This window comes from Apteryx mantelli, chromosome 4 (assembly GCF_036417845.1).
Source record: "Apteryx mantelli isolate bAptMan1 chromosome 4, bAptMan1.hap1, whole genome shotgun sequence".
Classification (NCBI taxonomy): Eukaryota; Metazoa; Chordata; class Aves; order Apterygiformes; family Apterygidae; genus Apteryx; species Apteryx mantelli.
The window spans coordinates 56927063-56941695 of NC_089981.1; the positions used below are offsets into that span (position 1 = coordinate 56927063).

Sequence of the window (14633 nt, forward strand, 5' to 3'; positions counted from 1 at the left end):
ACAATATTTGTCAACAGGGCATTTTTCAGATGAGGATCTTAGGGACAGAATTTAAGCCTGAAAACAGAGATTGCAGGATTAGTTCTCAGATATTTATTCATCTTGATCAATATGATTCTTCCATATGTGGCCTCATTTAAATCTATGAAATTGCCTCTCTGTGTGTAAAATGTAAGAATTCAGCCTTTATAGTTTTATTCCCATAAATCAATTAGAATTGCTTTCTCTTCTACAAAAATCTACCAATAAAATTAGATGACCAGAAGAAAACAATAATTAGAGAATAAGCATTTTATAGCAAATCAAAAGCAAATTAACACAGAATTTTCTGAACAGTACATCCTTTAGAAAGGAAGACAACTTAAACCTGTACTAGCCATCGTCCAAAATCTTCTTTGACATGAAATCCTTCAAAGTAGTTTCCATTATTTCTTTTTTAAATACTGCACTGTATTCTTTCTAGAGGAAATCTTCATCATTCCAGTGGAAACTAATTTTTATTGAATTTTGCGAGGGTGAAATAGACAAATGTTATTGACAAACTCTATGTTTTGAAAATAATCCAAGGACAGTTTTATTTATTTCACAGTTAAAGTATTTAATGACAAAATCAGGGTTTCCAGTAAGACTCAACAGAGCAGGTCCCACTTTTTTTTCCAGAATGGCACAAAATTATTTCTACATCTTTGAGAACTTCTAAGGAATTTGTTACAACAGATATCAGCAAGTATTACAATTCTGGCATATTATAGCAAAACCTACCTACCTTTAAAATCACTTTTTAGAGAGCATGTTTGTTAATATTTCACATAATGCACAACTTTTGCTAGACACAAAAGTAGCCTTTTAAGACATATTTTGCAGTACAGTAGTCTCAAGTCTAATAATGCATTTTTTTATTCTTTGCAGAACTTTAAAAAGATAAGGAAACTATTGATCTTGTTACAATTTACAAATACATTCTTTAATATGAAACATAACCTGAATTATGTACATGTATGTTATGTACATGGATATCTAATAATACTATGTTGTATACACTATGAGCTAAGTTCCAGGAGGAAATTGCAATGCTAGAAGATTTACCTTTGGACAGATGTTAGTACACATCTTTGAAAATTTTCTAGAAAACACCAAATCTTGTAGTTTAATGAATAGCAAGAACAAAATAAAAACACAAGTAAACTCTTTTTTCTTCATCCATATCACTACTTTACTCAAAAGTCCTGTAGCAATTGGCTTTTGATGGCTGAAAAGAAGTCCTGAGTTATGATATGTAATACATTAAACTCAAACAGGAAGATATACAAAACCAATGTGGCAAAACTGTCAATGGGACTAACACAATGTCTTAGAACAGTTCAATCCACAAAAGATTTGGAACTTAGCAGTGCAACTGTGAACTGGACCTGTCCAGCTGATATTAAAACATGTAAACATCCAAAAATCTATGTCTTTTTATCTGAATTTAGACAACTAATTCTTTCCAGGTTTACCTGATCTGGAGTTTAGATATTTCTTCTAAATTATTGTCAAGCTTAGAGGACCAGCTAGATGGCAGCAGTTCAAAGGTTGTTCTTTCTCTCAGCAGAAACATTTAGGTTAGTTTAGCAGCAGAATCACCAAGAATATAGCTAAAAACTACTTAGAGTAGAGAAGTCAATGACAGAAGACAGCTATGTGGTCAAAAATACACTTGACTGAATTGTAACGCAGCTATTTAAAAAAAAAAAGTCTAACATTTTGTCTCTAGCAGAAATTTAATTTCTAATAAGAGACTATTTTACTTGTTAATTTGCAGACATATCCACATTCATTACAATTGTTCTCAGAAAGCTACTGACATTTCCAGGACAAGCAATTATTAATTGTAAGTAGCTCAACTAAGTGTTCAGAACTCCCATCTTAAAAGACACTGTTCCCACTTGTAAATTGTAGCTGGCCAAATTCCTTTTCAGTTGTAGTGCAGGTTGCAGTAATTGTTAGAGGTGACCGTGAAATGATTGTTTGGTACTACATAGATGACAAATTTCCCTCTTGCTCTCAATCCCAATGTGAAATTAGAAAAAAAGCTTGATATAAAATAGTTTAAGTTAAAGAAAAAAAAAAATGCAAAATTTGAATGCACCACTTTGAAATAGTTGATGTATTTAGTTTGATTGTTTTCCTAAAGCCAAGCATCTTCTTACAATATGGGTATTTCCAAGAGAGATTTTCAGTTACTTCAGCTTGCAGTAACTAAAATATTCTCAGTTACTACAAAAGCTTTAATCTCTATTCCAAGCACTGCTCTGAGGATTTTTGACTGTTTAAAGTGTCATTAATAATGCAAAAATCTTATTCTACAATGAAATGAAAACTACAGTACATTCAGATAATGCCAGCTCTCTGGCTCTTCGGTTAGATGAGGACAGAAAATTCTGAAGTGCATTGATTTTAAAGAGCACATATCTCTGAAAGATGAAGGCTGAAATTTCTGCCAGAATTTGTTTTAGCTTACTGGTTTAAAAAAAAAAAAAAAAAAGTGCAACATCCCTGCTTTTTTTTTTTTTTTAATTCTAGAAGTAAATAAGAACATCTTAATAAATGTTAAGAATACAGGTGTCATGGAAGAGTAACCAACTTATTTTTGTAAGAGAAACATCAGTAGGCAGCCACTCTTCCAGTGATAATATATATTGAAAACTGAGACCCAAACTATAAGTTATGATTCTAATGTACCAAGACATGCTTTTTCAAAGCCTCTATTTTAAAAATCAGAGGACTAGCCAACACAAAAGTCAAGTCATTTTAACCAGATAAATTTCTGAATTCTTCCTCAAAAAATCTTACTGTAGAATTTATGCAAAACAGATGACTCAAAATGGTGCATTTTCATTTGTATGGGCCTTTAAGCAGAGAATCACAGGTAAAAAGAAAATGAAATGTTATTTTTTTACCAGATTGCTAAATTCTAGATTGAGTTCGAGGCACAACTATGTGCACACAAATGTAAAAATCATATTTTTCTCAGAACTTTGAGACCTTAGGCATGCATTCTCTAGGTTTCATTATACAATTCAAATAATCCATCTGGAAGATAGAATGCAGCACAGTAATAGATTCCCCTATGTAATTCAGATATCCATTTCTGAGTGCTGGTAATGGCACGTGCAAAAGTTCCTACATTGGGAAGAAGAAATACAGTTTTCCGTCTCCCAACAAAGCAGTCTATTCTCCACTATAGTTATGACCTCAGGTGTTTAATTCCAACATTCACATTCTGCTAAGGCTACAGAAGATGAAACCTTTAACCTTTCTTTGCATTTTATTTCCACACACATCTCCACAGCCAGTTAAATATTTTCCTGTACAATATCAGGAAAGAGTATGAGGGAAAGATTATTCCTAGTTTAATACTGATCAGCTTATCATTTGGTCCACTTTCCCTGTTTGTTTTAACTCCTGTAATAACTGAAATACAGGTTGGAAGTACTACTGCAGGATTGTGTAGCAATCTTACAAAAAAAGAACAAAAAATAAATCAAGCAGGTAGAAAATACAATATTTTTCTGGCACAGAAACTGAAAAAACTTATCTCCACTGAACTGGAAGGAAAAAGCTTGTGGCAGTCTGGATTCTCCTGTAAAAATTGCTGAACCTAGCTTTTCAGTTCCTCTCAGGAAGATTTTGATTTTGGGCAGCATCTCAACATTTGTGCTTCATGGCAAGCTGAAAAAGAAAAAAAAAAACTAAAAATATATCACATTTAACTATAGCTAAGCCAAGCTAACATGTCTAGTCTGGATCAGAAGAGTTCTGTAAACTGAATTCTCTAAAAGGTGCCTGAAATCCAGAACTTCTTTGAACATAAATCTGCGAAGAATTTCCCTTTGCTCGTAATAATATATATTGAAAGCAATAATATATATTGAAAGCATCTGAAGTATAGTCATTGGCAATAACTAACACAGAAGTGTTCTTTTTTTTCATCTTATGTTCCCCATCCTCATTTTCTTCCTATTAGTTATACTGTAGCCTTTTATTCATCAAGGTCCAGGCCCCAATTTCTTTCTTTTACTAACTTTTGCCATCCAAAATAGCCTTACTGCAGCAAGTGAGAACTGCATACTTTAAGGAAGCCCCAGGCAGGAATACTAAGAATAGCAAAAATGGTGCCAGAAACCATACATTCTTGCTACTAATTAGAGTAATACTAATTAGATATTAATCACTCCCCCAAATTGTCGTATTCCTTAGTTAAGCATTAGCTAGCACCGTGCCAAATAGATGAATGTGACTGAACTATATCTAGTGCTTTTTATCAGTAGGATACAAATACATGGAACATTGTATAAAACTGCAGCCCTTTATATGACGTATGGTCTGATCTCTTCTCCCAGGAGAGGAGGCTTTTGGATTTGATGTAGCAAAAGTAATAGTAAATAATTTTAAATATTTTAATATTATTATTGATATAAATTTTTTTTTGCTGCAAAAGCATTTCTGCAATTTTATTCAGTAGTGGGCTCGAAAGAAAACTTTCTGAGTTAATCACACATTGGAATTCAGCTTTGCCTTCCACAGTGAAGCCACAGTCTCTTTTTTCACACAAAAATATTTCCCAGGGAGTTCTGTTATAGGGAGATCAGGAACAACATTCTCAACACCTACACTACTTTAAGTTCTAACGGGATAACCTACATTGAATTTTAGGGTATCTATCCAGTGACACAGGGTATATGAATTTGCAGGGAGAGAAAACACACAATCATTTTCATATCAGCTGTAGATTAGATCGGGGTAAAAGTGCCCTAAACTTGATGCCAATCAGAGTAAAATGTTTCTAATATGCTTTTGCGGAGTGGGGTGGGTTGGGGTTCCATGTAATTTATTAAAAAATGCATATATTTGGAAAAGAAAGACAATTACAATTGAATTTTACATAAAAATTGCAGAGTGTGAGATTTAAAAGGAAAAAACTATGCACTGAGTACAGCTACAACCAGGCTGACATGGGGGTGCACAAACCTGCTCATGGGATTTGCTGCCGAAACAGAAATTACACTGACCACCTGACATAGAAATTTTTTCATTTCTTTTCAATTAGCTGGGTATGCACATATGTAGTGGGAACAACACACACTTGCATTCATTTCAGGAAATCCTGTATTGCAGTTTGAATTGAAAGGAAAAATAACAGTAAGAATGGTTCCTGTTAAGATAAAAGATATATAGTTATTGCTATTTTTTCTCCCACATTTACACTGCAACAGAAATGCAACAAGTGTAGCTGAGGCCTGACTAGCCGTAAGACTGCATTTCAATGTAAATTGATTCAATGTTAATAAAGTCCACTAACTTGAAAATGAATCATAAACCAATTTTGAATTTCTAAGCATGTCAGGAACCCACATACACATCTTGCACATACCTGCCCTTAAAGTATTGTTGGAAAAAAGCTTAAAATGCAAGCATTCCAGACTATGCAGACTTTTCCATAAGCTCCACTACAAATTTTGCATGTCTGAAATAAAACTATATTTAATTTTGACAAATAATCTGATGAAGTACCATCAGAGGTAAAAAGATGCAGAGTCATGCAATATCACACAACACGTACTACCTTCACACAAAATATTTAGCACACTAAATGCCTTGCAAACAAGAAGAGATTCAAATGTAATTGATATTAAAAAGAAACCCACAAAATAGATTTGGCTGAAAATAAAATAGAATACAGTATATTCATTGCAATCTTAAACATACTTTAAAATATTTTGAGGAATGTAAATTATTCTTATTTCCAAAATTATGTCACAATTAAGTCCTCATTTACCACTAGAGTACTGCATCAGTCTGAGTCAAGCTTCAAACCCTCAAGTTTCAGTATATGAAAGCAATAAAATAAAGGGCAATAAAAGTGAGATGAAAAGTAGACTGCCAGGAATTTTTGTTACTAGTATAACCAAGGTGTTTTCTTTAAATACACAGAAAAGTATGTTTATTAACTTAATATGAAATAAAATTGTCCTCTCAATATGCTGCTCTGTCTAGATATTACAGATTATTCTTTTTTTCCCTACCTCCTCCAGCACTGTAATTTCAAGTAAGCATCCAATATTTGACTGCAGACATCTCTGAAGCTTCTATAAAATGTTCCTTGGTCATCAGTTCCATTCATATTTTTTCTTCACACTAATATTCTAAAACAACTTCTTAAATGCATCTTGTGCTTCTGATTGACATAGGTAGGGTTATAAACCTCTTGGCTACCTGAAGCTCAAGCCAGACAGCCAGATTACACAAATGGATCAAAAATTGACATATTAAGAAATCTACGCTCTGAAGTAGTTGTTCTCTACTTTGTATGAGTAGTGTTATAAGATATAAGCTTTCCGATCATATAGCAACCACCTCTGTAGCGGTAAGTAGCTATTCCTTAAAACAGAATGAAAATATATTCTTTTAAATTTCAGTGTTAAACTGAAGCATGAAAAAAGTCATACTTATTAAGGAATAGGATTCCAGAATAGTAACATGGTTTTGTAATCCTTCCCACCGTCCACTTCATCACCAAACAGACAATAGAGTTACAAAATTGAGTCTTACCATTGTGCTTGTGTGTGTATATGTACACACATATACACATATTTTTTTTCATCTCAATAGCAAAAGACAACTTGAGGTTATCAACTGCTACTGCTTACAGTCCTAGGTCTCTTCCTCAGTCCTCTCCCACAGCAGAACTGAGAAGATGGACTTGAAAATATGCTTCAGAAAGGTACAGAAAGGTAAGTACCCTTCTTTTTTACTACCTTTCCAATTGAAGTGGAAATGCAACGAATCTAGGAACAGGAGATGTTATATATCAGAAGTTATAAACCAAAAATTAGGCAAATGGGAAACAGTTATTAGGAAGAGAGCAGGCTGTCTGTAAACAGCGACTGACTGCAATTCTTTCTAGAGCTTACACCTTTTACAATGAAGCAAGGTACCACTTTGACCTACTGAGAACCTTGTCCCACCAAAATCTTACCTTGTGTGCAGTTTCTGCAAACTGCTGAGCACTGTTTTTCAGCTCCTCTGTCTTTTCTTCGGCTCGACCTAACCTTTCACCACGCTCATTCAAAGCCTGACTTGCCTTCTGTACTGCACTCGTCACGCTGTCTGCTGCTGAATGGAGTATGCTATTACCTGCAACATCAGAAAAGACTACTAGAACTTCCAAATAAACACATTATTCTTTGTATTAAAAACAATCATTTTGATTTATAATGTTCTAAAGTTAATGTGTTATCTGACAGTTTATCTAGTTACATTTTGAGTAATGGAGTGACCTACTGTTTTCTCTCTTAAACAATACTGTTAGCAGGTTATAAACAAGGACCATATTGCAACATAATACTCAGGAAATATAAGGGAGCACTGGATACACTGTATTAGCATAGAGCCTTTATATGAAGTATATACAAAAAAAAAAAGATGTTTTAAGTGAATTATGCTGGTAAAGGTGTAAACTAGTTCAACACACGAAGCTCAGCCGAGCACTACTGCAAATCTTCCTTTATGAATAGAAATCTGTTGTTCTTACAGGCAAAGACAAATGAAAATACATACAGACCTACTGCTTTTATGGTTAATCTAAAAAAAGTATGTCTTTTTCATATTCTCAGGTTAAGAAAAAGAAAAAAAAAAACCAAACATTAATTTGAATGGCTGTTTTGCTACTGGGTCCATAATGAAAAACAGGAACAAAAGACCCATTCAGACTGGATTTACAGATAATACTTCTTTCCTTGGAAACAGCAAACAAATAATGAAGAATGAAACTGAAGTTAGCTCCAAGTAGCCTGTGGAACAAAGCCACAATTGTAGGAGCTACACTTTCATGCATGTGTGAACTCAAGATAAAAAAAAAAATCTACTAATTTTATTCAACTAAAACACAACTAGCATCAGACTATGGCAGTGGGGAGCGGGGAAGGGACCCAAGAACATACATATATTAATTCACAGAGGATGAGTCAAAATAAGATATACCAAGCAAAGACTACCTGATTTCATTGATACCAACAGTGTTACAATTCTCATATTAGTAGGACGTATAGGATGTTGGACATCTACAGAATTTTATTGTTGCATGGAACGAGGGACTGTGTTTAGAAAAGAAAAGCTGTAAGCTGGAATTTGCTGAGGTAGGAATGAAACTTCATCTTTTCAAGTGCTCTCAGGACACTGAGGAGTCTGATAATAAAATCAGTCAAATAACTTCTAATAGTGCACATTTTCTTACTTTCACCTTTCTCAGTCAATCATTATTTTGCTCATAATTTTCTTATTTAAAGCCAGTTCCACTGATTTTTCTTGGGAGCTTATTTTGGCTTTTGTTCAGGGGGCTTTTCCTATAAACACATGTACTGGGCAATACTCCACAGGAAATTGTTTCCTTTTTTTAATGGTGTGATCAACAGGCTTTAACCTTTTGTATTTTTCTGTGCTAGTTTTCTAGGATGAGATTTTTAAAAGCTTCAACACTGGATTAACTCTGCTGTTGCTTTTCCAGAATGACAAAATTCCACTGAACTCAAGAGAAGCAGATTATTTGGAGAGCTTTATAAAACTCCTCATCTTCCAAGTTTTAAAGTGCATTGGGGAAAAGAAGCTAAGACAGATTGCTGACCTTGGGTCAGTTTCAATAGGAAAAAGCAGAATGAAGATATTCTTAAGAATTTGTAGCCAAAGAGTTACACTCTCCATATAAATATTTTCAGCAGAGAAGAATGGACTTTAAGTCTGGCACAATGATAGTAATTATTTTGCTTTTTAGCTAATACAGTATTACATTCTCTCCAGGTATGATCTGCTAGAGTTTTCTACAGACAGTGGCTTGCAAAAGTTGCTATTCTGAGACTAGTTTGGAGAAAAACTTTTAAAATAATTTTTTCCACTAGGATTATATTTGTTTTGAGATTTAAAAAAAGACCCCAATGAACTTGTTTTAAGAGATTGTAAGTAGAAACGATGCATGACGTCAGAGCTTCCTCTTCCCTTCTGCTGCATTAGACTATTCGATTTAACCACTAGCAGTGACAGTATTAGTTTTTCATTGACAGCTGCTGCTATCATACCTTTAAAACTTTATACGTGATGAACCTTCATGACTTAAATATTATTTAAGGATTTAAGCTTTTCTGCTCATCAGAACATTTCTCAGACTTTCTAAATCTAAATTCTCATGGTCCATTATGAACCTTTAATATCAAACTTAGAACTTTAGCAAACAGAGCAGCGCTTGCTCAGAACAGAATTGGAACTCAAAATGTAGAAACTCTCATAAACAGCCTACGTTTAAAAATTGTCAAAATAGCTATGTCAGTAAATTCAAGAAAATCCATCCTAATCTACAAGCAACACAAACCCATGTTTCAGTAGTCTATTGAATTTCATCTGTGTTTGTAGAGCTTGTATAGATAGTTTCTGATATGGCTATGCCTGGTCCTTATACTAGTATCCCTGCAAGTGTATGTGCATTCACCTGTACTAGATGTATTGGAGATGTATCTTCATTCCTATGAAAAAAATCATGTGACATTCTTCCTGCAAAGTTTTAAGTTGTTCTTCAGGAGATAACCATTATGATTCAAAATCTCCAAAGCTATTTCCGTGACTGAATAATAATACTGCCTGAACTACACCCACTCAGATGTTAACCTTTGCCAATCAACTGACATGCACTGAACTGTTAAAAAAACACCAAAAAGAAATGTGATGGTCAGTGCCCCTTTCCTGGAGTCTGGGAAGACTGTTTTCCATCTTTGATTTTTTTTTTTGGAAAGGTAGTATGGCTCAGAGCCACTCATTTTAGACTGAAGGCACATGACAACCACCTTTAATTTTCCTTTTTTGGCTCTATGAAGAGTCTGAGGGATTTGAGGACTTCTCATCTATCAGGTTCAGAGACTGATAATCTCAAAGAGGTCTCGCAGAAAAGAGACCTTGTAACAAGTGCAAGAGGAGATAAACATCACCAGAATAGGGGATACAGATCAGCTGATGTTCACAACTGAGATGCTTTGAGGAGGAGGAGGAGGAGGAGGGGGGCACTTGCATTGTTCCCAAAATGCTCACCTCCGAGGGCCTCTGTTCTCAGATTTGGCATGCCTATGGTCTGGACTGTGTGCAGGAAGACTCTCATACTTGTTTGGCCTTATTATTATTATTTTTTTATTTTAAGGTATATGGAGACGCCTCTAGTTTCTGAGGCAGGTATATCTGTAGCTCTGTAGAACAGATCCCAGCAGTTAGAAGTACAGACTTTTCTCTTTCAAACAAACAAGAAAGGAAAATAGTTTACATATTCTGTCCATTTATGAAATTGTTTTTTCAAGTCTCTATTAAGGGCAAGCACACAGCTTTTTTCTGTCTAACAGTATTTGCTGATTCACTAAGTGGAGCAGACACTGCCAGATAATATGGGGGAAATATGTATTTATACTGAGTTCAACCTGAAGTATTATGTTGATATTATTGCTAGTATCAGCAAAATGTGTATGTTTTGTTTTATTTCAGACTGAAGTTGACCTAATCAAGAAGGATGGTGAGCTTAGTTCAATGTCTTTCATTAGTTTAATTTTGTGATATATAGAAACATACTAGTAATTTATTTCCAACAAAATTACCCAAGCAAGTGGCTTAATAATTGGTTGCTATTACAGCTTTTTCTATGATACTTTTGTCTTATCATCTGAAGTTGTCTGCCCAGAGGAAACTAACATTCACATTTCCAGATCAGTCAACAGCCACAGAGTTTGGTAATCCAATCTGCTTAGCAGCAACCTAGACATTTTATTTTGAATTTGTTGTAGTGAAATATAAGCTATTGGAATTAAACTCCCCTTTCCCCTTAGAAAATTCAACTAATGATCTGTATAATAATGTGCAATGTATCAGAGTCCAAAGGAACAAAAATAGTGAAAGAGCAGCAGCCTTTGGGTGAATGCTTTATGCCAGTGATCCTAAAGTTTTGCTTGATAATGAACAGCAAAACTGAAGTAATAATACTTTGCAGAAAGCTCCTGTCAGACTCATTTTTAACTTTTTGGTTCTTATGATCACAAGCTGCATCAGTGGGTCTTGCAGCCCATGAATTGGATGATATTGCTGTAGGTCATTTATCATACACAAGATAAAAGCACATTCTTAACACACCATACACAGTACCAGAAAAATATACAGATACTGTCATAAATCAGCATGGGAACAAGCCTATTAGAAAAAGAAACTAATTGATCTCCAGAGAGATAATTGTTGCTTGTTTGAAAGATCTGTTTTAACACACATTCATAAAAGGTTCATTACATTCTCTATTAGCCATGTCAAAAATACTTCAGTTCAACCCAGGGCTTTATCTGTACATCAGTGATAAGACTTTACAGTGACTGATTTGTAAACACAGGCATTTAATTTTTAATTGTGTATACATTAATATAGCATTTAGCAACTCCCTGCTGTTCTGAGAAGTAAATGAATGCAATTAGCTATGAAAGTTAACAAGTTCTGTTTATCGCATCAAAAAAAATTTTTTTAAAGGAGATATTTATGGCTTCCCTTGAATTGCATAAAACTGGACTTGTGTCACTGAATAAAACAAGGTTAAAAGCATAATGATAATCAGCTGAAATTGATTAACAAGACCATCTATATCACAGAACATGTATTCTACATGCCTACACATACTATTCATACCTAGATATACTGGTGTCACTAAAAGTTCAATAGATGTTTGGAAACAGGGATTGCAAACATAAAGAATGCCTTTTTTTCTTGACTATATTTTGTCCCTTGTTCACTGTCTGTCCTCTCGTCACTTCAGAACCAAATGCACTGCACAATTAAAACATCAATAAAAAGCTGAAGGACTCTAGAGGGAAGAGGAAGGTGTAGAACTATTAAGAATGAACGTTTCCTTGCAAAGAGGGAAGCATCATAGAGGTGCTTTATAAAGTGGGAAAATGTTCTGAAAAAGGGAAGAAACTATATAGTATAGCATTATTTCTTCTCCTAAGTTGCTTCAAAACACTTACTGTATAAACAGTTTAAGATGATGAAAGCCAAATATTAAAAGCACTAAGAGGGGAGAGACTAATATAAATTCTTGGTTTCTTGAAAAACAGTAATGAAAGGGCCCTTAAGACTGTATTTCTAGTCACAGCTAGCTTTTAATATTACTTGACAGTTTATCTCTTCTCTCCTTAAAGCAGAGGCAACAGTGAGAATGTAGCTTCAGAACAGACTTCTGAAAGTAAACCACCCTTCTTTTTGATTTTCATTTTATATTAATGATGATCTTTGTGACTTACATAACAGACCAGTTTTAAATTCTTTGCCTAGTTATGGCAGTTTTCTAATCCTTAATGTCAGGGATCCTTATTAGACTCCCTATGCATATATATAATATTTGCTTAAATTACAAAGAAAATTACACAGGGAAAAAACAGCCTGTTATTATTTTGGTCTTGTGTTCACATATTCCAGATTCCTTACTTGCAAGTTAAGTGAACATTGGGAAAATACTCAAGATAAATAGTAACTTCAGGTCAAGTCTTTCTGTGATTTAAAAAAAATAATGTACCTATTCTTAATGCACTTCAGAAACGCCATACATAGAACTAAAATTTTCACTTAAATCAACCACAGTTGATTTGACTGGGACTATTTTCATTTAGCCTGAAGATGTTAAATAGTATGGGCCTCAGTACTGACCTAAAAGGAATCCTATGGGAAACTTGCTACCATGTGGACTTTGAATGACTGACAACTTGAGCCTGATAGTACAGGCAGTTTTCTGCCTGCCTTGTTTTCAACCCAACAAATCTATATTTTCCCAGCTTTGCTATAATGATGCTACAGGAGACAGTGATGAATGACTTGCTGAAGTCAAGGAAAATAGTAACTGCTGCTCTCCCTTCGTTCACTGAGCCAGTCACTTCATCATGGAAGGCAAATCAAGCTGGTCAGGCACGATTTGCCTTTTGTAAATCTGTGTTGCCTGAAGTCCTTGTTCTCTATGCATCTAGAAAATGACTTCCACAAGGATTTGCTCCATAGCCTTCCTAGGGAAAGGAGATAGGCTGACTATCCTGCTGTTCCCCAGATTGTCCTTTTTGCCTTTTTTTGAAGATGGGAGTGAAATTTAACTTTTTCCAGTCCTCAGTGAACCCCACCAGTCACCATGACCTTTCAAAGGTAACAGAGAGAAACACTGCAATGCCACTGACCAGCTCCCTCAGCACCTTCAAAACAGGTCCTACCGCTTATTTCTGATAAGTATACGATTGGTTTTACCACCACAAGCATCTATTCAATAATCTGTAATAAGAGCTCGGTAAAACAAAATAAAAAGAACCCTTCTACTTTTCTTAATAGATTTTATCCAATACAGATTAATTTTGTAATTCAAACTTGATTAGATATTTAATTAATCTGATTGATTAATTATCTGAATTTCATTAAACAAGGGAAAAATGTAATCCAAGATAATTGCTAATTAAAGTTTTTAGGACAGAATTATTACCTGGTTCAAGTCATTATTATATATTGAAGCTTCTCTATGCATGCAAATAGAATTCAAATCCATGAGAGCATCATTTAATCTTCAACCTACACATAACATGGCTTCTAATATTGGATCCAGTCTTAATCGTCAATCTCAAACATCAGTTTTCAAATTCCAGGTTTGATAAAAATTACTGTTGTCATGTGCCTGTCTCAAGTAAGTTGCCTTTTTACTTATTTCTATATGCATATACATACACACGCGCACATATATTTCCTTGATACTAGAACTGATTTACCACTGCCTCAAAATGTTTTGAAGACTTCCTCCAAACCTACAAGTGCAGCAGCTCTTTCCAGTCACAATGAGACATTTTCTACCTAATGTCCATTTGTCAGCAAAGGGCTGCTAGTTTAGCATTCCTATTTCTGCTAGGTTAGAGGCAGAGATAACACTTTCAGGTAGCTGGAAATCAAGGGAAAGGAATCCTCTAGTGTGGGGTAATGCATGGGCATTTGTGAGTGACTGTGCTCGTTCCAGCTACATACTTCCATCAACAGCAGCATCTGCAGAGCTTGGATGTAACTGGGCTCCATATTCTATGTCCATATTATTATTTAATGATTTACTTTCACTTTAATTAATCTATCTGCAGATGGAGGTCAGATAGAAGCCAGCCGTTTGATCTTCTTCAGACAACCATGCTGTAACTTGGGGAACATTCCTTCTAGAATTTGTAATTTTTCATTCCCTCACTGCCTACAGGTATCAGAAACTGGTAATTTTGTTAGGTGAATAATGAATTAAGGAGATTGTTGCTATCAGAGACAAAATACCAGGCTAAACGGAGTTTGTCTGATCTGGTTTAGTGTTCTTCGGGTTTCATGAAAATTCCTTTTTGATGTTATTTAACAAAAACTGAAGGACATTTAAGAAAATTACAAGAATCAGCAGTGGCCTTTAGAAAGGGTGGAATGGGGAACAGAAGAGAGAATATTGATTATATAGGTGCACACATATACATACATACATACACACACATGCACACAGACACACATATGTATATGTAAGTAGAGGGCTACTTTCAGGTAAGCAG

The 14633-nt window shown here is 34.6% G+C and overlaps 1 protein-coding gene across 1 annotated transcript in view; it reads right to left on the minus strand.

Moving 5' to 3' along the window:
* Positions 1-358: 358 nt before the first annotated feature.
* STXBP6 (syntaxin binding protein 6) overlaps positions 359-14633 on the minus strand; it is a 138564-nt gene continuing 124289 nt past the window's right edge. Inside the window, exons 5-6 of the mRNA XM_067295585.1 lie at positions 7019-7176; positions 359-3711 (exon numbers count right to left, since the gene is read on the minus strand). Of these exons, the coding sequence (XP_067151686.1) occupies positions 3688-3711; positions 7019-7176 (182 nt within the window). The 3' untranslated portion in view covers positions 359-3687. The remainder of the gene's footprint in view (positions 3712-7018; positions 7177-14633) is intronic.